The 24,790-nt window shown below is 36.7% G+C and overlaps 1 protein-coding gene across 9 annotated transcripts in view; it reads right to left on the reverse strand.

Moving 5' to 3' along the window:
* Nucleotides 1–24,790, reverse strand: part of Gria4 (glutamate ionotropic receptor AMPA type subunit 4) — a 368,523-nt gene that overhangs the window by 40,194 nt on the left and 303,539 nt on the right. For 8 of the 9 annotated variants that reach the window (XM_057767902.1, XM_057767904.1, XM_057767901.1 and 5 more), the window contains exons 10-14: nucleotides 24,286–24,396; nucleotides 18,082–18,288; nucleotides 15,046–15,416; nucleotides 12,779–12,977; nucleotides 6,360–6,607 (exon numbers count right to left, since the gene is read on the reverse strand). In XM_057767902.1, coding sequence (XP_057623885.1) covers nucleotides 6,360–6,607; nucleotides 12,779–12,977; nucleotides 15,046–15,416; nucleotides 18,082–18,288; nucleotides 24,286–24,396 — 1,136 coding nt within the window. Of the gene's footprint in view, nucleotides 1–6,359; nucleotides 6,608–12,778; nucleotides 12,978–15,045; nucleotides 15,417–18,081; nucleotides 18,289–21,475; nucleotides 22,982–24,285; nucleotides 24,397–24,790 lie in introns of those variants that run through there. The other variant, XM_057767908.1, reaches the window with a different exon arrangement.

The following is a 24,790-nucleotide window of genomic DNA, read 5'->3' on the forward strand; positions in this document are numbered from 1 at the left end:
TAGATTGGGTTTCATGGTCTGAGTTGATTAGGATGACTGACCAAGTCTCTTCCTCAAGGAAAAAGTTGCACTGAGATATAAGCTCACATTGTTGGATTCTGAGTCCAGAACATTAACCATTAACATCACCATTACACCATGGTGACTGGTACTTATGGCCAACTGGAATTCCATAATATTAATATCTGTGGTGGTTTGAAAAAAATGACCTCCAAAAGGAGTGGTACTATTGTAAGTATCACCTTGTTGAAATAGTTGTGGTCTAATAGTTGTAGGAAATGTGTCACTGTAGATGTAGGCTTTGAGGCTCATATATGCTCATACCACATCCAGTGGGACAGACCACTTCCTGTTGCCTGTTCAAGATATAGAACTCTCAGCTACCTCTCCAGCACCATGTCTGCCTGCACATTGCCATGTCCCACCATGATGATAATGAACTGAGTCTCTGAACTGTAAGGAAGCCACCCCAATTAAATGTTTTCCTTTATATGAGTTGCTGTGGTCACCTACAGAATGGGAAAAGGTCTTCACCAATCTGACATCTGTCAGAGGGCTGATATCCAAAATATATAAAGAACTCAAGAAACTAGATATCAACAAACAGAATAATACATTTGAAAAAGTGGCATACAGATTTAAACAGAGAATTCTCAACAGAAGAATCTCAACTGACTGAAAAACACTTAAGGAGATATTCAACATCCTTAACTACCAGGAAAATGTAAATCAAAATGACTCTGGTTAAGCTAAAAAACACAAGCGACAGCTTATGCTTAGAGGATGTGGGGCAAGGGGAATACTCTTCCATTGTTGGTGGGAGTGAAAACTTGCACAACCACTTTGGAAGGCAGAGTGGCATTTCCTCAGAAAACTGGGAATCAACCTACCACAAGACTCAACTATACTACTCTTGGGTATATACCGAAAAGATGCCCAATTACATCACAATGACACTTCCTTACCTATGTTTATAGCAGCTTTATTTGTAATAGCCACAACCTGGAAACAACCTAGATATCCTTCTACAGAGAAACGGATTAAGAAAATTTGGTACATTTACATAATGGAATATTAATGAACCGTTAAAAACAAGGATACTAGGAAATTTGAAAGTAAATAGATGGAATTAGAAAGAAAGTTATCTTGAATGAGGTAATCCAGACTGATAAAGACAAACATGGTATGTACTTACTCGTAAGTGGATATTAGCTATATAATAAAGAATAATTATGCTACAGTTCACAGGCCCAGAGAAACTAGGAGAGTTCATTGGTGAGCACCCAGATCTCAATGGGAAGATAGAAGATATTTCATGAATGGACTGAGGGCAGGTGGGGATGGGAACATGGAGAGTTCATTTGTGAGCACCCAGATCTCAATGGGGAAATAGATATTTCATGAATGGACTGAGGGCAGGTGGGGATGGGAACATGAGTGATTAAGTTGGAGGGTCCCAGAGGGAGACTGTACTGAGGAGCTTTCAAGGGGATGGGAAGCATTTGAGTGTAAGGGGAATCTGGACACAAAGGAATCACCCAGGAATGTATGGAAAGGACCCCAGCTTAAACTCCTAGCAATAGAAGATAAGCAGCCTGAACTGGCTGTCTCTTGTGATCAGATTGGTGTCTGGCCCAATTGTTTTCTGAGAGGAGTCATCCAGCAACTGACAGGCAGAGGCAGAGACCCACAGTCAAACACTAGAAAGAGGATAAAGAAGTAAAGGAGCCAGAGAGGTCAAGGACACCGCAACTCACACAATCAACTGACCTGGGCTCACGAGAGTTAGCAGAAACTGACTTGACAACCAGGGAACCTGTATGAAACCGACTTAGGTGTTCTGCATATATGTTGCAGTTGTTTAACTTGGCTCTCTTAGGAAACACTGTCTCCAACTCTTTTACTGGCTTTTGGGAACCTACTTGTCATAAAAGGTTGCCTTGCCCAGCCTTAATACATGGGGATGTGCTTTAGTCTTACTCCATCTTGTTATGCCATGTTTTATTGATACTTATAGGAGACATGACCTTTCCTGAATAGAGATGGAAGAGGAGATTGAGGGTGTGAGGGTGTGAGAGAGAGAGAAACTGGGAGGAGAGTGTAGAGGGTGACTGTGGCCGGGATGTAAAATAAATAGATGGAAAAAAAGAGTTACTGTGGCCATGGTGTCTCGTCACAGCAATAGAAACCCTAACCAAGATAGTACAAATCTCATGTTTCTGTATTTAGCTTCTCTATATTTATATTAAGTACTAAAAGCTGACCTGTTTCTGATATAAAAACAAAATTTGATTCTCACACATAGTGTGCAGTCAACCTCATTTCTCTAAACTTTTTAAATGCATCTGAACTTATGATAAAGTATGTCTTACAAATTTTATATATTATGAATTTTATATATATAAGATAATACATCTTTCACATATAAATTAAAATATTATTTTTCACACGTCTGCCCTGGAAAAACATGAAGAATTTGGTCCAAACATCCCATGAGGCCAGTGCTCTGCTACACACTGAAAGAGAAAGTCTAGTAAGAAATGCTGGTTTCTACTTCCTTCTCTTAGTACCCTATCCCCATGCCATGCTGCTGCTGTGAGGCTCGCATCGCCTGCTTCACAGGTACCAGGACAGACCCAGTTTCCAAAGACTAGCTGCTGTTGTTATGAGCTCCTACTGCTGAGCATCTCCAAGTCCAACGAGGCCTTAATGTTTTCAGAATTCCTACTCAGAGTTATCCTCTTTTGAAACATCACTCTTTTCCTTTGATGTCAGGAGAAATTCTCTATTTTAGATACAGTACTACAAACATCTTCAGAGAAGATAAATTTTACGTGGGAATTATTATTGTTAATAAAAGCTTTGGAAACTACAGGATTTTAATTTGCCTTCAGATATTTGTATCAAGATGTAAAGTCTTATAAGGACCAGAATAAGTCAGCAGATGAGATTCGTTGCTTTATTCCTTGGTGGTTGTGTGGAGATGCTGGAGAATATAACTATTTAAAAATGAACATTCTCATCTAAAACTATATAATTGTTTGAACATATCTATTAACCAAAATCACTCTAAAAAGCTTATGAATTTATTTATCACATTGTAAAGTTGTAAGCATAGTAATTAAGGTAGCATGGAAATGTAGTAAAGTTGGTAGTATTCTCAAAGTAATTCATATAACTTTATTGTGGTATACATAATTATGGCCAATAAATGTAAAAGGTAGCTGAACTATGGCAAATTTGAATGTGCAGGTGATAATGTTAGTGGTATTCACATCAAAGTTTATCTATTTATCAACATCTGCCACTTATATCAGGTGACTTTCTGATTGTTTTCATTACCTGGTCTTGCACTTTGAGTCCAGTGTTTGCTATTCAAGCACTCTACTGCTGAGCAGCTACAGCTCAGCCCCTACAGAGACACTTTTCAGATTAGTCACAGATGCACTCTCTACAGTGATCTTACTTGTGTTTCTTTTAAAGCTCACAGTAAAAACCAAAGTCTCGACAACTTGTTCTGTTTGTCACTCGATTCTTCTTTTCTGTGACACTTATTCCGTAGCAAAATTATTTGGTTTTGTTTGTTTGTTTGTTTTTCGTTCTTTTTTTAAGACAGAGTTTCTCTGTATAACAGCTCTGGCTGTCCTGGAACTGTCTTTGTGGACCAAGTTGGACTTGAACTCACATAGATCTGACTGCCTCTGCTTCCTGGGTGCTAGGATTAAAGGCATGCACCACCACCACCCATCACATTTTTGAACAAATATTAAAGTATGGATGCTTAAAACTCTAGGTGAAAGGAACATGGTCAGCTGTTTGCCAGTCTTATCTGGTTATGATTACACAACACAGAAGGAAAAAATGCTGTTTTATCTTTTCTCAGTTACTTAGGGAATCACAAGAGAGGTTACGAGGAAGCCACAGGTAATGACAATGACATACACAACATGTCTTTCCATAAGCAGAGCAATGAATGCAAAACCAGATTTGAAAAAATAGTTCCTCTGGGAAAGCAGATTTAAGTTTCTACTGAATGAGTAAGACAGCTTTCAGGGACGTCTGATGATGGTGTGCCCTCTGGATTTTGCTTTATGAATGCAATTAATGTGAACTTATCCATATATGCAAAATATCCTTAATAGTTAAAGTCTGTATTGGTTTGAACCTCTTGAAAGACAAATCTCCTAGGAGAAGGAGAATGAGAATTTCAATTTAATGGGCCTACCTTGCTTACATGGCTGAGGATGGGGGCGTGGAGATAGGGAAAAGGTGAATGCTTTTAGCCTTCAGTGTCCTTCATTGCTCTCAAAGACATGGAAAAATGACTGTGGATTTTGCATGTAGGGGCCAGCTTGTTCAGGAAACTGTGTCATACAGAAAACAAAATGCATAAACAAAATCCCCATCCAGGAAGTTGAGTTTAACAATTGCCTCATTAACAAGATCTAGTGAGGACAGGAAAAGAGGGAGAAGCCAATCACTCACTATTACAGTTCTGGACAGATGAAGTCCTTCATTGAGGTCGCCCCAAACAATGCTTGTAGTGTCGATTTGACAAAGTGGCCCATTTAAGAGGAAACTCTCTAGCCATCAATGGGAGGCAGATGCACTGTATCTTAGGGCCAAATTCAGTCCCTGAATCTTGACTTTATCAGAAGACACAAGACACAGGACACGGCAGCTATATCCACCGGGAATTAATTAAGAGAGACAGCCAGTGAATGTAATCAATAGCCTGACCAAGGATCTACACACAAGTCATAGTTGCTTTCAGCTTTGTATTTCTTATAAGTTATTTACATTAAAGTGTTTTTGTACCGGTTCCTCAACAGAAGTTTTTCTGATACCCGATTTATGGAAATTATATACCTTTTATGACACATTGTACAAGACATATCAACAAAGTCTTAAACATCTTGGTGGTAGTTTAAGTTTTTAAGAGGCTGAAATCTTTTAGTTAGGGTTCTTTCATGAGTAATTTATTAATGCAGTGTTTTCCCTTCTAGTTTTATATGGGATATTTGTTCAAATAAACCAGAGATCAGAGCTGCCAAAATCTGTGCTCAAATTTGTGTTTTCTAACTACTTTCTGTACCTATTTCCTTTAAAAAGTTTCCCATTCACAGAATGCCCTCCCCCACACACTATATTGAGTTACTATCACCCTTCCCAGTACCCATATTTGTTTCTCAAACAGATATCTCAATCTTTCCCCAACCCAGTACACCCAAGAATATCGAAGTCCCCTTTCTGAAGCCAATGAAAACAACCACAGGACATTGGCATTGCTTTCATTGTGGCTGGGCAATAGTACAATTATCATTACCTTCAGTTTTCAGTGGCTTACCAGAGACATCACTTCTCAAGACAGGTTCTTGGTTAAGCCCTTTAGTAAAGCCTGAGAGATTTCCTCTTGAATCTGAGCTTTGTGCTTCTCTCCTAAGCAGCACTGAGACCAGAGTGATTTGTCAGGTATCACTTGTGGGGCGGTAGGGGGGCGGGCACTCTAGCCCTGGTAGGTTCAAAGCAGCCTTTAGTACTTAAGGAAAATAGGGAATTCTGCTTCCTGGGTGTAAACATGAAATTTCTATGTTGAGAATGCAAAGGGCAGATTTGATCAGTACTTCTGTAAGAGTGCAAGTCTCCTTTTTGACCTATACAGGCAATGCTTTTCTTTTGAGCCCTTTGGCAGACTCTATCTACAAATAATTTTGAGTTATACTTGTTCTAACTTTACAGATCTTACTTACACCACACTCCCTTTCAAATATATGGGAATGTGACCTGAGTAAGCACCATAAAGCCAGAGCATACTCTGCGCTTTGTAAGTGGACATGATTTCAAACAGTACCAGTGCAACCTCATCATAGTCTGAAATAGAATGATGCCATATTAAACAAAACATTGAAATGGAAAAAGGAAATCACTCTATTGAAAAGAAGTGGATTTCTTCTGACTGAGAGGCTGGCATGATGCTTAAGCATAACGATAAAATGTAGAGTCACTACTGACACAATGGCAGCAGGCAGCATCAATTTTGGTGGGCAAAACAACAGAAAAAGTTGATGAGATCTAGAAAGATACCATATCCATGATTTAGGCCCACTGCAAGCAACTAGTGTTCAACCATGTTGGTTTTTATATGGCCTTCAAGGATGAATGTCAACTATGATCATTTTGGAGTCAAATAAAAAAAATTGCTTTTGCCTGACTGTTGATCAAAAGTATGAAATGGAAAAACTGAAAATAAACCAACAAACATACTATGTTTACACACAAAGTAAAATAATTCTCAGGGACATCAGGGAAGGTGGAATACTATAACAATGCATGATCTATTGTTATACTATTCCACCCACCTTAATGAGGAACCCTTGGGCGTTGCTACACCATAGCCTTTGGAATCCAGGTTTCCTCCCACTTTCATCGTGTCACAGGGCTTGCGCTGCTCAATGTATTCATTCATGGTGGACTCCAGGAGGAAGGCAAATTTGCCCTTGGACTTGCGGACACGAGCCACGCCCTCAGCTGTAGTCCTAGTGAACACAGACGGCTCTGCTGATCGCATGTAGGTCCACATCTTTTCGTACACTGCTATTTTTGATCTCTGGAGGAAATGCAAATAAAATTAAATACAGGAAAAAAGGGAACAGCATGTTAATACGAACAAAAGCGAGGTTATGGTAAGTCTTTTGGTGTCATTCCATTACCCTTTATTCAGTTTTCCTGGCAGAAACCCAATTCTTCAGAAGTTCAACTTTTCAAATTCTTTTAGAAAATCAACCAAGTGACAGACATTTATAGTGATGATTTAAAAAGCATGTACCACGTGTCATAGTAATGATTACACTCTACTATTTCACTGGATATTGTTGTTGTTGCTGTTGTTATTATAGGTAGAAGGTTCTGAAAAGCATTGGACATTTAAAACCACACATCCTTTCATATTGCTGATGAGGCTGAGAAAGATCAGATCAGACCTGATTGCTGCTTCTGTGAAACTCTTCTCAATTCTTCATTTGAGTGGTACTAGAGACATTTTATTTATATGTATATATTTTTTCAAGACTCAAAAATTTGGTTCACACTAAGTCAGCCCTTGAACATTAAGGAGACAGAGGAAAAGTGCTGGTGTTTACAAACTGAGTACCCACTGAACAATATCCAAGCTCTAGATGACTCACCCAGCTTGAGACTGAATTTGACAACATCAACAATTAGGACAACACACTGGGCTTTAAAGAGAATAAAGAGAAGTGATTTCTGTTTTCATACTTTATTTCGTGTCAGTCTCTTCTTGTGTCTCTTGCCAAGATGCTTATTTATTTTTAAAAGTTACTTTGTCTACCTTTATTACCCTCACTACTTAGTTTACTTAAGCTTTTTGGATTTTAAACTGAAATTTAGTTAATTATTAATGTGTGTGTGTATTTAGGTGTGGGGTGTCAGCCTGCATGTGTGGGGGTCGAATGACAGTTTTAGAGAATCAGTTATCTCCTTTCATGGGTTCTAGATCTCAAACCCAGTTTTGAGGCTGTTGCAAGTGAGCACTTTCAGTTACTAAGAGGTACCGACAGCTCCCCAAATACATTTTTATGTGAAAAAGAGCCACATGAACTCAGAAGTTTCCAAAAGACACTTCTGGTAAGATAGAAAAGTGCCAGCAAGTATTTCATGTTTGATAGCTTACTACCACAGACCAATGCTCATCATTACATTTGTTCTATGACAAAGAATGTGAGAAATGAACAATCTAGAAGGGCTTTTGAAAAGTTTTGATGCTACTCACACTTGAAAAAACATCCCATAGTATAGAAGTTGTGGTGAGTCTGTGTGTGTGTGCATGTCCACTCTTACATGTTTATATGGGTGTGTGTGCATGAACATGTGTGTGAGGTCAGAGGTCAACATTGGGTATCTTTCCTCAGGTTCCATCCACCCTGTCTTTTGAGGCAGTGTTTCTCATTGACCCGCCAGGATAGTTAGGCTGGTCAGTCTGTCCTGAGGACCTGCCTGTCCTGCCTTTCTGGTGTTGGGATTATAAGCCTACAACACTATATTCAACTTTTTAGGTAAGTTCTGGGTATCAAACTCGAGTCCGTATACTTGCACAGCCAACACTTTGCCAACTGATCTGTCTTATAGCCCCATTTTGAAAAAATACTAAGAATACAAGAAAAGTACTAATTACATGGCAGCTTTCCAGTTATTGCTAATAACTGTTGTCAAATAAGACAACAAAAGGAAATATAGTAGCATGGAGAAAAATTAGGATTAAAAAATTTTAGGACATTCATAGATTTTTGAATGTTTACTTTTTTCATTGCATGTATGTTTGTTTATGGTGTACATGTAAGTGTATGCATATTATCATATATTTGGGAAAATGTGTGTGAGTGTGAGTGCATGTACACACAAGTGCACATGCATGTGGCCATCTGAAATTGGTAGTGGGATGATTCCAATATCAATTGACTGCTCTACTTTATTCATTGAGGCAGGGTGTCTCAGTCAAACCCATAATCTGCTTAGCTAGTTTGCTCTGGGGAATCTGCTATCTCCATCTTCTAAGTGGCTGGAGTTTTAGGTTGGCAGTCTACTATTTAGGTAAGTTGTGGGGACTTAATCACTGAAAGATTCACCTAGCTCTGAAAATCCACTTCTATACCACTAATATGAGTAAAATTACTGCTGCATTAATTCTCTTTAAAATTAAGGAATAAAAGATGAATCCACACAGTGTTTGTGATGACTTTCTGAAGGGCAGACCACTCATGAGAATGCTGGGTTTATCTCGTCACTCTGGCAAGGTTTAGAAATACTGAGTCTCACTGAAAGTGCACTGACTTGGACAAGATCACACAACAGGCAAACTGTAAGGAGAGTCAAAAAGCATAAAACCAGAAATAACAGCCCTGGGAGCTGCAAGCATGTTTGTTAATGGGTTAGGTCAGGCAAATATTTACAAATTTGATGAGATGGGCTAAAATCAGGGACATTCTACAGACCCAGAAAGCTAATAAGCACATGGTTATGGACATTTTGCATTTCAAAATCTTTTAACTGTGAGTCTAATTAAAATCAGGCATGGGAAGTAGATATGCTCAAGGTAATAAGTATAGATCATATAAAAGTCAGTTTATAAGAATTAGAAATAGCAGATCTGTTCATTTCATCATTATTGTGCAACAATTTTCAAGATTAATGTATTAGTTCAAACAATGCTTAGAATTTTAATCAAGCTATTCTCATTCCTTACACACGAAGTATTGTGCATACCTGCTTTTAACAGAGAATGTATATCATGCATTCTCATGGACATTTAGTTACTTTCTATCTGTTAGTGGTATAGGAATCAAGGCCTGTGTTTTGGGGACGTCTCATCTGTATCTTAGTTGATAATATTCTAAACCCCGAGCTCACTTATTCTTCCAGTTTACTGTTGACAGAAACAAGATTCAGTTTGGGTTGCCGTGAAAATCAGTATCTGAGTTAGGTGTGTAACATAGAATGCTTGAATGGCATGGCTGTCATGAGTGACATGTACAGTGCTTTGGAAAGTATAAGCTTAACAAGGTGTGCAGAACCCCAAGTATAGGGACTTTCATAATGGGGAAAAGCCAAGGCAAGTGCATGTGTAATTTCCCCCCAAGAATGGCCTACATTTTTTTTGCAGTGGGAAAAAGCAATGCTTTTTTGTGTAGTGTTGCCTGTAGGTCACTTGCTGCCTGAGATGGCTGAGTGGAGCTGACAGATGTGCCATTACTGTGTACTACAAAAAAGCATTTCAGACAAGTATAAAAATACCCTTCAAATTCTGTTTCTCTGCTTATCAGACCAATGGTTTATATAAATCAGGTCACCATGAATGGGAATGGCAGGAAGGAGGCAAATAGGGTAGAAAATAATGTTGTTTTTATCAGAAGACCCAAATGTACACATTCTTGAAAGAGTTTTGCCTAAGAAAATTACTTTGTTGTCCCATTTCTGTTTGGAGTGTTCTGTAAAAATATATACCCAAACTTATAAAAATATTCCCATTTTAAAACTGAAATTGGGCAAGAGAGAAAGAATTAGAGGCTTGATTGGGGTTGAGCTTGTATGAGAAGACTTAAACAATGGAGGCAGCTTTCATTGCTTACACATGTTTTAATTGATACAACCTCTTATCTGTCTCACCAGTTTTCAGAATTTGAACAGGAAAAAAATAAAACTTTTTAATAAGATTAAGAGGTCAATATTTGCACTGTGTTGGCCTCTAAAGAGCTTTCCAGTGAGCTATCGTTTGTTTTTTCCAGGTATCATCACAATATGTCTTTTCTCTTTCATTACTCAAGGCAATGTGATGAACCTGCCAATTCTATCATTTAGTGGACACCATTCATCACTTCTCTGTGCAAGGGACATGTCAGTAAATGTTACCATCTCTTCAGTAAATTAAGAGAAGGCTGACTGAGTAACTTTATCCAGACAATATTAATAACGTCTACTGTCATAACAGCTACTTAGTCATTCAGAAAAATTCACAAATATTTTCAGATCATTTGAAATTTTAATCAATATTTGTGGCTAATACTCAACACTAAGCACAATACTCATTGGTTTGTTTCATCAAATTTTAAATGATTTGGTGTTAATTTAGATTTATATAAATATTTGTAATACTATATAATCAAAATAAAAATGAAAATTCCTTCTTTAAAAGGTATCTAATTGAAAGTCAAGTAAATTTAAAGCCAGATCACAGAGCATAAATTTGGTTTTGTTTATTTTTAAGCTACTAAGAAAAATGACATATGTCACTCTCTCAGATGCTGTTGAAAAGTCCAGAAGATAAGCTATCATTGCTTTCAAATAAAAAGCCTAGAAAATAGTGAAATATCTCTCACATTCTGAATAATTGATATTATTTAGAATAATATCAACTAATTGATATTAAATACAACATATATTCATTATCATCTACTTCAATATCTATGAAATGTCACATTGGCCGCCTTTTAATATTTTGGCCCCCAATTCACAAAATAAGCTGGTAGTATCTGTGAGTGTACATTGCTCAGTAGGTTTTGTATACCTAAGAAGAAGCAAATTAGAAGGGAACTGAAAGAAAAGAAGGGATATTTGGAGTACGAAGGACAAATAAGAAGGGAACATGGGGGACATGAAGAGAACCGTAGGTGACAGGGAAGCATTGAGAAAAACAAAGCATAATAGCATATCTGAACAAGATCCCAGAACTAGTTAATTTGTTAACTTAAAGACAACACAAAACAAAATGAAACAAACAAAAAATCAGTCAGGTAGTGACGGCCCATCCTTTAATCCCAGTACTCAGGAGGCAGGCATCATCTCTGTGAGTTTGAGGCCAGCCTGGTCTAGAGAGCTAGTTCTAGGATATCTAGGGATGTTACACAGAGAAATACTGTCTCAAAAAAAAATTAAAAATGGTTAAAAACAATTTAACCCCAATGGAACAACTGAAAAAAAAAAAAACAGAACAGACTAAGACAAACACCCTTCATTAGTAATAAAAAGTCAAAGGAACTTTATCCACACAACACACAGTTATACCAACTTGAAACATTTTACTGTCAAAAGCCACCAAATCTAAATTCCATACAACTGTATAGATGTCTCCAGAACCATTTTTTAGGGAGGTACCTTTCTTGCCAATAGCATTCTGTAAGAAAGCAAAGCTTTTGCTTTGAAAACCATAGCTATGGAATAGATTATAGAGTGATTTGGCACATAAAAGAGTCTGCACTGAGACCCTAAGCAATAGAGGAGAGGGTGTTTGAGCTGAACTTATCCTGTAGTCAGACTGATGATTATCTTAAATATCACCATAGAACCTTCGTTCAACAACAGATGGCAACAGAAACAATGACCCACATTGGAGCACTGGACTGAACTCCCAAGATACAGTTGAAGAGTGGAGGGAGTGAGAGTATTAGCAAGGAATTCAAGACCGTGAGGGGGTCATCCACTGAGACAGTTTGCTTGAGCTAATGGTAGCTCACCAACTCCAACTGGACTGGGAGTGAATGAGCATGGGAACAACCAAGCTCCCCTGAGGGGGTTGACAGCTGGGGCAGACTGAGGGGCCACTGATAGTCACACCGGGATGTGTCTCTACTTGCATATACCAGCTACATGGGATCCTATTCTCTTTGGATGTAAACCTTGCTCAACCTAGGCATAGTAGGGAGGGCCTTGAACTTTCCACAGGGCAGGCACATTGCACTCCCTTCAAGTTGGAGGGGTGGAGAGGGTCTGTGGAGGGAGAGGAAGGGAATTGGGTGGAGGGGAGGGCATAGGAATTTGGATTGGCATTTTTTTAAGTAAAAAAAAAAAAGAAAAAAAGGAAAAAACAGAGTCTGCACTGAGGTTTTGAGCGTCAAATACAAAAGTTAAATGTAGTCTTTCTCTTAAAAGAAAGGTTTGCTTTCCATTTTTATATTCTTGACCTCAGATAGATACAGTTCTAATCGTTTTTGAAGTAAAATGATCAGAGTGCTAGTAACACTGGAATGTTGGGTAAGCCATGTAACTTTGGTTACCTTTTTACTATTGTTATTTCTCAGAGAGGCTTTTTCTTGCAGTGTGCATCAGTTTCAGTAAGTTAAGACTATGATTATAAAACCTAGAAAAAGCCACGAAGAGTAAACTCAGCTGTTGTCATTGTGTGTTCCAATCCACACTACTGTTATAAGTGTTGTAAACATTGCCTGGAATTCAGAATTATGAAGGTGCTATTCTTACTCCTGTGACTTACTCGGAAGAATTCTTTTGTTGATCCCGAATCTAGAGTTCCGTATGCAATTTCTGTTTGTTTGGCCAGGTCTTCTGCACTTTCTATGGGGGAGACCATTCTCTCCACCGTCAGGAAAGCAGCCAGATTGGCAGTGTAAGATGATATAATGATGAGTGTGAAGAACCACCAGACGCCTCCAACAATTCGACCTGACAGGGATCTAAACATGGATAAAATTATACAGTTTTTACCTTTCTAAGTCACAGGAAAAAAAAAAGAATTGTCACCAATTCTCAACCATATTTAAAAGTTACAGTTTCAAATATTGTGCTATTTTCTGCTGGTCTACTTAAGAATGCAGCTTATATTGATGCACAATGGCATACTTCACATCATTGCTAAATTTTTTTTAAATATTTATTTATTTATTTATTATGTATACAATATTATGTCTGTGTGTATGTCTGCAGGCCAGAAGAGGGCACCAGACCCCCATTACATGAGCCACCATGTGGTTGCTGGGAATTGAACTCAGGACCTTGGGAAGAACAGGCAATTCTCTTAACCTCTGAGCCATCTCTCCAGCCCACATCATTGCTAAATTAAGTGCCACTGAAGACATGGCAAAATGAATTTGTTGTTTTATTGGCAGAAATGTGGAACTGTCCTCTTTGGAAGATAGCAAAGGGAATATTGCTTAATGTCGTCTGGACCCTCTCTGATAGTTCATCATCTTTGAAGTAGGATGCAGCCATTGATAAACGACAATATGGTATTCTGGTTTTATTGGCAGTGTTTTAGTCTCTTCATGTTTTAGACAATGAGAGATTAAATTTTAAACTAACAGAGTTTAGATTTTCTGCCCAATGGTAGACACCTTCCAGAGAGGATGCCATGTAGGTCAGGATGAGGCTGGACTAAGTGAGGTGAGAAGATTTGGTCTCAAGAGACCTTACTTTGAGATGAGGAGTTGTCCTAAAATTATATTTTATGCTGTGTAGGAGGATGTAATTAACAGAAGAAAAGTTAAAATAAGATAATTTAAAAAAAATACAGGGAATATTGTTCATAATTAATTTTACTAATTTTTACCATCAAGATGTGGTCTCTCTCATTATCTAGTCCAGGCTGGCTTGAAACTCACTATGTGCCCCATAGCTTTCTTATACTTGGAGCAATTCTGCCTCAGCCTCCTTAGTGTTGTAGGTAAATCACCACATCTGCCAAGTAGCTTTAAAATATAGACTTAAATTTTTTAAAATTGCATTTTATTTATCTATTTGTGTGTTGGCATGTGCATGTATGCACTATGTAATACATAAAGAAGTCAGGGGAGAGTTATTTTCTTCTACCAGGTAGAGCCTAGGAATTGAATTCAGATCTCTGGGTTTAGTCTGAATCAACTCCCTAGTCATAAACACTTTTTGCTTTATGTAAAGCAAAACTTGGAATTTTTTGTGGTTCTTCTACCCCACTGCCCTCTTTGCTAATTTTAATCAGGTCATTTGTGATTTAAAATGTGGCACCTGTTAGTTTTAACTTAGTATGGTCTTAAGCTTCAGTTAAAAAAACTTGGTTTGCTCTGATCCTTCCTTTTTGCCTCTTTATCCTATATTATTGAAATTTAAAGTTTTTTTTGTCATTTCTTGGGTCTTAATTTCAGATGAATTGATTACAAAAGGCCTTCTTTTGGAAACACATATATTTCTAAACATATATATTTTTTCAAAGAAACAAAATCCGATATGAAGAAAGGAAATCCGGATGACCCCTGCAGAAACAGCTATTTCCATGGCTAGCTCTTTCCCTGGTGCTCAGCTTCTTTCAATGCTTCCTAAAAAACCATCCACATCTACTACAAAGCACACCATTCATGTTTCCAGAAACCTCAGGGTAGAGATTTCCCTTAATTATGTGAGTTAAGTTCAACAACAATTTTTGATGACAGATCACAATAACAGCCACAGCAACAGTTTTTGGATAAGAGATACCATAAAAATGGGTGTTGTTCTACAGTTTAGATTTGGTTAACACCTATAAAGCTACTCAATGAAAAGTATTACAAAATAATTTTGGGGAGTGGCAGTGGATCACATAATTACTTCTTGTAATGCATCTGTTTTGTGCTAGCTTAGAAGATATTAGTTATAAAATAGGATTATGAGATAATTGCTATTTTTTTCTGCACTTCAGATAGTGTTCTGTCTCAGGGAGAAGAAGACAGAGAAACTATGGAGAACATTCAGAATCTCTGAGAACTGGTGAAGAGTGTCAGTTTTGACACTAACCTGGGTGAAATGTCACATCCTTGCTGCATAAAGGCACCCAGGGAAAACCAGAGGCTGTTAAAGATGCCAAACTCGTTGGGAGGCTGGTCACTGGGACCTTCCTTTCCATCCTCGGGCTCTTCCGTGTGCCACTCATAGGGGCTAAACCTACTGACTAGGAATAAGACCACACTGACACCAATGTATGCAAACACTATGCACATCCAGATCTCATAGGCCAGAGGGTCCAAGAAGGAGAACACTCCTGGTTTAGATTTCTGAGGCTTTTTGATCATGATAGAGATGCCTAAACTCATGAAAGGCTTAGAGAAATCGATGACCTCCTCACGCACCAAAGTGATTGTCAGAGGTGCAATAGCAATCTCCGCTTTCTGTGAGAGAAAAGACACAAGGAAATACACATCAGCAAATTCCATGGGGCAGTTAGCAGTAGAGTGATCAGCAAAGTTTACCAGTATTGCATTCATTTTTTAAAATAAATTTGGATGCCATCAGTAATAAATATCAATTATAGGTAATAAAACACGTAGTGGTTTGGTTTTATGAGATACTACTTAATACATAAATCGTATCGAATCTTTTTAGTTGACAAAGGTTGAGACAGAATCCCACTATGCAGTTTATGTTGGCCTTGGACTCATGATCCTCAGCTTTCCCAAGTGTTTGGGTTACATACTGTTGTGCCCACCTGCAAAAATATTGTCAAGGGTATTGCCTGATCAGTGTTTGTCTCATCAAAAAAAAATCCCTGTTCTTTTGACAACATATTCCAGCTCAGTTCACACACAAAAGTCTGGAAACTGCCATTTGCTTCCTCTGATACACATTCTTTGATTTTCTCTTTCTGATATTCTTTTAAAACAAGATAGTAGTATCTTTAATTCTCAGCTATCAAAGTCACAAGACCCCTTTTCATTGTTTGGTGACCCTGAGTTATTTTTTTTTTCTGTGTCTCTAAAACGGGACAGTGCTTTTGCCCGTTTACCTACTAAACCCTTAATTAGACATAGTGAACATGTGCTGATGTAGTCTTTATGTGATACAGATTAAATTACCTTAAATGACCTTTTCCTGCTGCTTATCTGGACAGAACTAAGACTGAGTGAGTTTTCCACACTGTGGTAGCTCTTAGACTTGAGTCTGGAAAACATCTTGAATAGAATTTTATAAATTGTGCCATAAAAATTAAACTCTGGTTTAAACGACAAATTAAAATAGAGTTTTATTTACTTTAAAGGAAAATAGTTATCATCAAAATAAGAGTGGGAATATTTAGACACAAACTTCTCCAGAGGCTATCATTTTTTACAAGATCTCAGGGAACACAATTGATGGAGGTGGGTCATTGGCTAATAAAGAAACTGCCTTGGCCCATTTGATTGGCCAGCCTTTAGGTGGGTGGAGTAAACAAAACAGAATTCTGGGAGAAAGAAGCCGAGTGAGGAGTCGCCATGATTCTCCCACTCCAGACAGACGCAGGTTAAGATCTTTCCTGGTAAGCCAGCTCGTGGTACTACACAGAATATTAGAAATGGGTTAGATCAATATGTAAGAGCTAGCCAATAAGAGGCCAGAACTAATGGGCCAGGCAGTGATTAAAAGAATACAGTTTCCGTGTAATTATTTCGGGGCATAAGCTAGCCATGTGGGCGGCCGGGTGCCGGGGACGCAGCCCTGCCGCTCGTATTACAACACACAATGGAATAGAGAATAAAAGAGTGGAAGACCCAGAGTGGATGGAGGACACGGGGGAACAAGGCTCCCTAAGTCAACTGAGCAAAGCTCTTCAGAAACTGCAGAGACTGAAGCAGTGAGCATAGGCTCTACAGCGTTCTGCACCAGGGCGTCTAGGGCTCCTTAGTGTGTGAACAGAGGGTTTTAAATTTAAAAAGTTTTAAATAATAATAATAATAATTAAATAAAAATAAAAGAATGAGATGCAGAATTTAAAAACTGTTTCATTGCAGTTCTAGCCAGGAATTTGATTCCTCCTGTGACCTTTGCCTTTATTTTGAGTCTGTTTACTTGTTCCTGGGGAAGGATGCTTCTCCATGTAATTCCTCATTTCAAAAAGAGAAATGTGTGTGCTTTGAACATGGAATCGATAAACTACAAAGTAGCATTTAGAATATTTCAAAATACAGTTCATACATTTATTTCTTTTATTGGTACCTGGATGCACAAACTTACTGTGTTTGGACTCTGAACTTGGAACATATTATAGAATTACTATGGTTTGATTGTGACACTACAGGGGCTGCCAAAAATGAGGGACCTTGATCTTGTTCATTGAGGCAGAAATTTCCTGCTGCATTGTGTTGGGACTGCCCTTGGCTATCTATGTGTGTATTCCATGTCTAGTGTGCTTGCTCAGGGGAAGGGCACAGCATGCTGTGTTAGAGACCTACTTTGAAAATCATTCTAGCTTTTGTGTTTTGTTATGTATGCTTGAATGAAAAGGGGGTACAGAAAAGGTACATTATCTGAAATGTACATTTACTGTGGCTCGAAGAATTGTAAGAAGCACAATACTGATGAACATTTTAGACACTGGGAGACTGTAACAATTAGAAATTAGTTAAAAGACACTTATGAACAATTATGAATAGCAAGGATACACACAATTAGATAAAGTAGTCACTGACTTTATACTATTGAAAGGAATCTGCCAAGTAAGAGGTTGCTCAATGATCATTTAAGCTGTCTGTGGTCTACCTGTTTAATGCATATTCATCATAGATTCTAAAGCCAATGTCGCTTTTTTTTTTTTTATTACTTTCTCTGTGCTATCTGGAGGACACTGTATTTTGGATTTTTATTTCTTTTCTTGTTTTAAGTTACCAGGATGAGTTCTGTTATTTGGAATGTGCATTTCTAATGAAATAGGGAAATGTTTGAATATATCGAATATATTTTGAAACATTGCTGTAGATTAGAAAATAAAACAGTCAATGGATGTTTAAAAATTGAAACATGCCCAAGGGAAAAGAGGCTTCAGGTTTATGTAAGTAAATTCCTCATAATAGGTTTGCTTACCCCATACACAAGCTCTCCTACCATCCCATTCCAGATTTTAGTGTCTGCGTCCCTCGCTCCATATTTTCCATCAGGGACAATGGCAATTTTATACTTGATACCGATATGTTTTGCAATTTCAGATGCCAAATCTACACAGTAGCCTTCGTACTTGTCATTTCCTTCAAACATTTCATGATTTTTCTTGTACATAACATAGGGGGATTCCTACAATGAGAGAAGCAGAACTGTAAAGGAGAAATTACAAAACATCTGAAAAACCTTTCTGTAACTATAGTTTCAGAATTTTTTGACAAAAGAATATATTTATTATGTTTATGTGAATTTATGTGGCTTGAATTTATTAATAAGATAGATGAATATAAATATACTTAGAACTGTATTAAACTGGTTTGCATTGAATAATAAAATTAAAATTTAAAACTGTTTTGATTGATTGTCATATACCTAGTATTATGACTTTTAAAAAATAAATAAATCCATTAGGGTTTCTCTATGTAACCTTGGCTGTTCTGGAACTTACTCTGCAGACAAGGCTGGCCTTGAACTCATAAAGATCTGCCTGCATCTGCCTCCAGTGCTGGGATTAAAGGAACATGCCACCACTGCCCACCTTCCTTTACTAATTTTCTAGGGTAGAGTATTCAATCATTTTTAGCCTTGAAACTGATATTTCCAAAATATTTCATGAAATTGGAAATTACAAAGTGACCACTATAGTGTATTAAAAACCTAGTCAAGGTCACATAGCTTCATATTCTGTACCTTTTCTTTTTCAGAAAACCATTTCAAGTGTGTTAAATAAGATGCTTTTCTCAGAGAAGGCATTTGCTACAGTTCGTCAATTGAAGAAGCTTAAAGGCACATGTCTCTAGTTACTTGTGTTAAATTCACTTTGTTCCTGCTGTCCCATATTTTGACTTTAAATAAGAAATGTGCTTCATGAATTGTAAGTTTACTATGAAATATGTCTTTAGGGGAGGCCGTTTTCCTCTGCGTGTAGGGAACACACACGTTGATATTCCCATTTAGTTTTCTACATGAATGAGTCAGAGAATGGGAGGAAAAATATTGAAAACATTATCATCATATGCAATAGTTTCTTGGTGTTTGATAGTTGCTAAATTGTTTTCTTTGAGCACATACACACTCACACACACTTAAATAACAGCAGATTAAGGCTTTAATTTTAGAGATGATTTAGTCATCCTATTGTGTATTGGCACCGATCCATAAACAGAAAGATGGGTTTGATAGGTTTGTAGTACACAGTATGGAGGGAACTCCTGGTCATACCTCAGTGTTTCATTTTCAGAAAAGTAGTAATGACATTGGCTACACCATTGCTGATATAATGTACTTTCATCTTATGAAAATCATACTCTAACCTTAATTTAGGGTTGTTCTAAGTGTTTTTTTTTCTTTTCTCCAGAAAAATTTATCTGTTAAAGAATTGGAATTTGCACTTGCAGCTCTACAGAAGAAAGCAGCTTGATCTATAGAGTGTCCAATAGGGCCACACAAATTCTGACTTTATTATAATTACCTTGCAAGCATAGATACCAATTTAAAAACTTAAGAAACTGAGGAAATTTCAGAAAATTGTATTTTCTCATGGAGATACTTCCCGTGATTTTGCAGTGGGAAACTATGTGACACGTCTTCATACTATTTCTTAAATTATATCTCTGCTTGTCATGACTGTGTGACCCAGATCCTTGGCATTGGATGGATATCCAAGACTAAATGAGGTAAGAAGTAAAATTTGCCCTTAATGAAATTAAGGTAAATGTTTGTCCCTTCTTTAATGAAGATTGTCTATTATTCTTTAGGTATGTATGAAAGCTCAACGTGTTTTTCAAACTATGAATGTGATCATGCAAATTTGTGAGTAGCTGCAAAGGGATGACTTTCTAAACTATACAGTTTTAGGAATTTTGTGAACAAATTCTTTTCATCTTTTTAGAAAGACCTAATTAACCTATGGAAGATTATATGGAAAACAGCAAAAGCCACACATACAAAATAACGTGTAAAATATGATAGCTATATCTGAACAGTTAGAATATCCAGTAGAGTAAGCTATGCCAGTCCTCTCATTGGAAACAAAGGCTGAAGCCCAAGTTTAAAGGATCTTGAATACTTGAACATTTAAAAATTTTACTCTACAATTAAGCATCTTACTTCATTAATTTTGTATGAATTATTTTGACTTGCCATAATCTAATCAATTCTTCTAACATGGTGAATAGTTTAGTTAACGAAAAAGTTCATTATTTAATCAAGCATTTATTAAACATCTGCTTTGTGCCAGGCAATTTACAGGAAGGTAGAGCTAGTAACAAAAAAAGGATTTCTCCTTCATCTCCTTGTGATCAAAATGATTGTAAATTCTTTGTGATAAGAGTAAAGGCAAACTAGTGGTGGGAACAGCAGATTTATTGTAAAAAAAAGTAATTTCTCTTCCTGACTTTGAGCTTTCTTTGTGCTAGGTGCAATGCTAAATTCTTGAGCTATATACTTTGATTTACATTTTGCATTGCATCTTGAATTTAACATCATATCAAGTGGGTAGAAAACTTTAGAGTCATGGAAGGTAAGTGAATATTCAATTTTATTTGGTTAATAGGTGACAGAAATGGGAGTCAGGCTTTTAATTTTGAAACATCTGGAAGCTCTTGGAGTTGTTACAATATCCATCAAGAGACTTGCAATTAACTGGAATTTCATATGATTTAACAAGAGAGGGAAAAAAATTAAAGAAATGTATTTCAATACAATCAGGCAATGTAATTTTTATGATATTTTGAGTAAAGAAAATAGATGAAAACATTTTCATTTGAAGTAACTGCCCTGTCCTCGATCATCATTTTCTGACTGAATAGGAATAGTTTGACTAAAAAGTTGTGTTGGATTATATTGATTCAGACTTTCAAAATGAAAGTAAATGTCTGTGGCAGGCACATTTATGTTCTTCCTTGAATGAATTTATTTCCTAGACAGTTCTGTAGCTGAGGAGGTTCTGAGTTTATACAAAAAGGACTCCCCTACCCCAAGTCTGCAGATTTTTTTTAACCACAATAGTTATATTTCTCCTATTTGTAAGGTTTAGATTTGGTTTCCTGGGGTTGTTTGTTTACAGTTGGTATTTGTCTGCAGAAAACGGCATCTCTTTGTCCCCAGTCTCATGAATATTATGGTTTTTACCTCATGTTTAGTCAGTAAGAATTAACAATAGAAGTTCATATAATTGCAAATTGTTTCCTATTTAGATTAGCTTTTTTGTAGTCAGTATGTTTGACATAGTTGTGTTTAAGTAGAATAAATTCATCTTGAAAATGAAAATCCAGTATAGACATACAGCAGTTGCAAGGAAAAATAAATTTCAACAGCATAAAAATAATAATAGCACATTTTATTTTGTATTGAGAATTGTAATCATGAATTATGTTTCATATTTATTTTTTTCTGTAATATAAATTTCATTGTGCAGAAGTCACTTCTGTCGTATTTCCAGTGTCTAACCCTGTTCCTGGAACATAACAGACGTTCAGTAAGTATTCTGAATGTATAACTGGATTTCTCAATCAATTTTATTTATTAATAACATATATCACAACAGTAAATCAGCATATAAACACAGCATACACAGGGAAGACAAAGTGAGTTCAGCAACACCACACCCATTTAGACAGTAATTCTGTGCTCTTCAGAGCTCATTCTTAGCTTCCTCAGTATCTAGGTCTCTGTATCAGACTCATTGCAACCTTGAGCCAACTCCATCCATATTGAGTTTTTCAATAGAATATGGGGGTGTATTGCATGCACTTATCTAATCAGCTAAATGTAATCATACTTGTTTTTAAGTAAGTGAGCTGAGGTGATTGTCCTAGATCCTAAGCTAATGCTTTAAAGAGAACCAGATTCAATGAACACTTTAAGGGAGGGTGCGGTAGGGTTGTCTGTTTTGTTTTGGTATTATGGAATAGTCATGGAGCTGAAAATATCAGGGGAATGATTTAAATGAAGATGACAGTTATATAAAAGACAGATACTACTCCTATACACTACTATGATAACAAAAGTATTGTTATCATCACTATCAAGCAAACAGAATTATATATATATATATATATATATATATATATATATATATATATATGAAGTATATATTTTATTTTCGGTCACATTTTTACTTAGCTTTTGATATCATGCTTCCTGAAGACTAGCCGTGCTTGGAAAATCAATTATGTAATTTGACACTAGGAATTATAAATAGCATCTTTTATAACAGGCCAAGGGAAGAAGACTTCACATTACACTCTTAATATACATCGTACATTCATTTCACAGAAGAGGCAACATTTCAAAATATGCTAAAGCAAACAATTATATGTATATCCAGAAAACAAGCACAAATTCAGAGTTTTACTTTGAAGAAATCTACTGTTCTCTAACATGTACATTGATCATGTACAATGACTTCATTTTATGACATGGGAACAGGAATATCAGAATCACTACTATATTCTTTTTCAGCATCTATTTTCTTGAGAATGATAAGGACTAAGGAACAACTCTTTTGTTCTAATAACTCACAAAAGTCTCTCTCTCTCTCTCTCTCTCTCTCTCTCTCTCTCTCTCTCTCTCTCTCCTCTCTCTCTCTCTCTCTCTCTCTCTCTCTCACACACACACACACACACACACACAACATACACACATTTAAAAACTGTTTTCTGGTAGTCCAGAGTTGGTTATCCAAGAAGAATCCCACATGAAAAATAAGCTTAAATTTACTACTCAGAAGAACAAGACTCGAGCCTTAGTTAGGAATAGTCGAACAGCGTGGAACTCTTGTCTTTCTTGGTCAATTTCTTAAAATAGGATTCTTCATCAGAGGCTGAAAAGAGGAGGACTGTACTGAAGTATAAATTTCCATTATTGTGTCTTTTTAAAGGAAAAAGATATATGCATACATACATACATATATATGTATATATATCCTGCTTTTCAACTCCCATGCAAATATTACACAATTAAGTCAGAAAATTCATACAAACACTGCTGTTGGTGGGTTTGCATTCTAAAATAATCAACCCCCAAATCAAGGCTTGTCAGATTACATTAAATTGCTAACTGGTTACTCAAAACAGGTATAGCTGATTGCAATAGGCGAATGCTTCTATTTTGGTATTTTTCATGTTTTGATTTCAGTGTCAATTTTAGAAATATTTTGAAATTACTAAAACCCTAAAACTAAAATTGAAATTATGTAAACTAAAAGTTAACTTAGGCAAAGACTTCCACTTTATTTAAAGTAATAGTTTCTATGAAGAACTGATAATATGCTTTGCTTACAGAAAAAATTAGCTGAGGATCTGTGATCTTAAATAAGGTATAAACAGTCACCAACTTTCAATCTCCTTTGACTACCACCAACTGTAAAGGACATATTTGTCTTTAGAATATTATATAATTTAAAAGGCAAATCCACAAGAACTCCTTGAAGTAGGAGCCTTAAAATTTAGAGCATGTTAAATTTCATTATATGGTCAAATGAAATATTCACATTTCCTTGATTCCCAGAAGTTTGTTCAATTATATATGTCAATGAGAAAAATAGTCAGTGGGTGGGAATGTCTTTTTACATTAAAAACAAATATCAAACAAAATCAATTTATCAAGCATTCGGTTATATAAAAAGTACCCATTAGAATTTTCCCATTCACATCCTTGTAATTAGAAATAGACAAGACAGATCACTCTCCCATGATGAGCTGAAACAACCATTTAAACACCATTGATGATTATTTCACTGATGCTTTTGAAAACACTGAGAATATGGTAATTCCACCTGATGGTTTTAGGATTCGATTGGAGCTTGACTTCGTCAAATTCATTATTCATTGTTGCAGTCTGAGAATTTCAAACATTTCCAACTTCAGTTTCACAGTCTCAGTTTTTAACATCTGAGTCAATTTTTTCCCCCAAGAAAAACATTGCAACGAAAAGTAACACAAGTAAGGGCAATGAAAGAGTTGAATGTGTCCAAGCTTGGGACAGAGTCAAAGCCTCAGGAGCTTTGGGTGGGTCAGAGCACTCAAGTCACAACTAAGATTCAGCTTGTATCCCCTCATCATAGCCAGGGAGTTAAATTTGCCTGTGGACAAGACGGAACACTAGAAAGCATACACCAAAACTCACCATGATTGTGGTTACAACCACTGTTCTGTTCTCTATAGCTGCTGTGTCATTGCCGAGAGTGGGTACATCTTGAATCAAGACTAACTTATCCATATCATTCCAGTAGCCAACCTGCCAGAGAGAGAAGCTGATTGAAAACTCACCATAAAAGTACTCCTGGAGTTCCCCTGTGACAGTCCCTTTTACAAACTAGTGAGCTTGCCAAACAAACCTAAACCTCAGGAACATTAGGAACTGTATTTTGAAAGTTGATAATTTTGTATTTTTTGAAAATTTAATAGAGGAACACTTCCTCTACCTAACGCCAACATTCCCTCCTCTATAGACTCCTCCATTATCCTCCAAAATTCTTGATTTCTTCTTTAATTATTAGTGTAGCATGGATGCACACACATATACACAACCTCCTGAATCGTTTTAGCTTTGTTTATATGGGCTGACCACTTGGGACTGGACATCTCTGGAGGAAACTGATTCTCTTTCTCTTAGCAAGTATGGACCACCT

Source organism: Chionomys nivalis, chromosome 4 (assembly GCF_950005125.1).
Source record: "Chionomys nivalis chromosome 4, mChiNiv1.1, whole genome shotgun sequence".
Taxonomy (NCBI): domain Eukaryota; kingdom Metazoa; phylum Chordata; class Mammalia; order Rodentia; family Cricetidae; genus Chionomys; species Chionomys nivalis.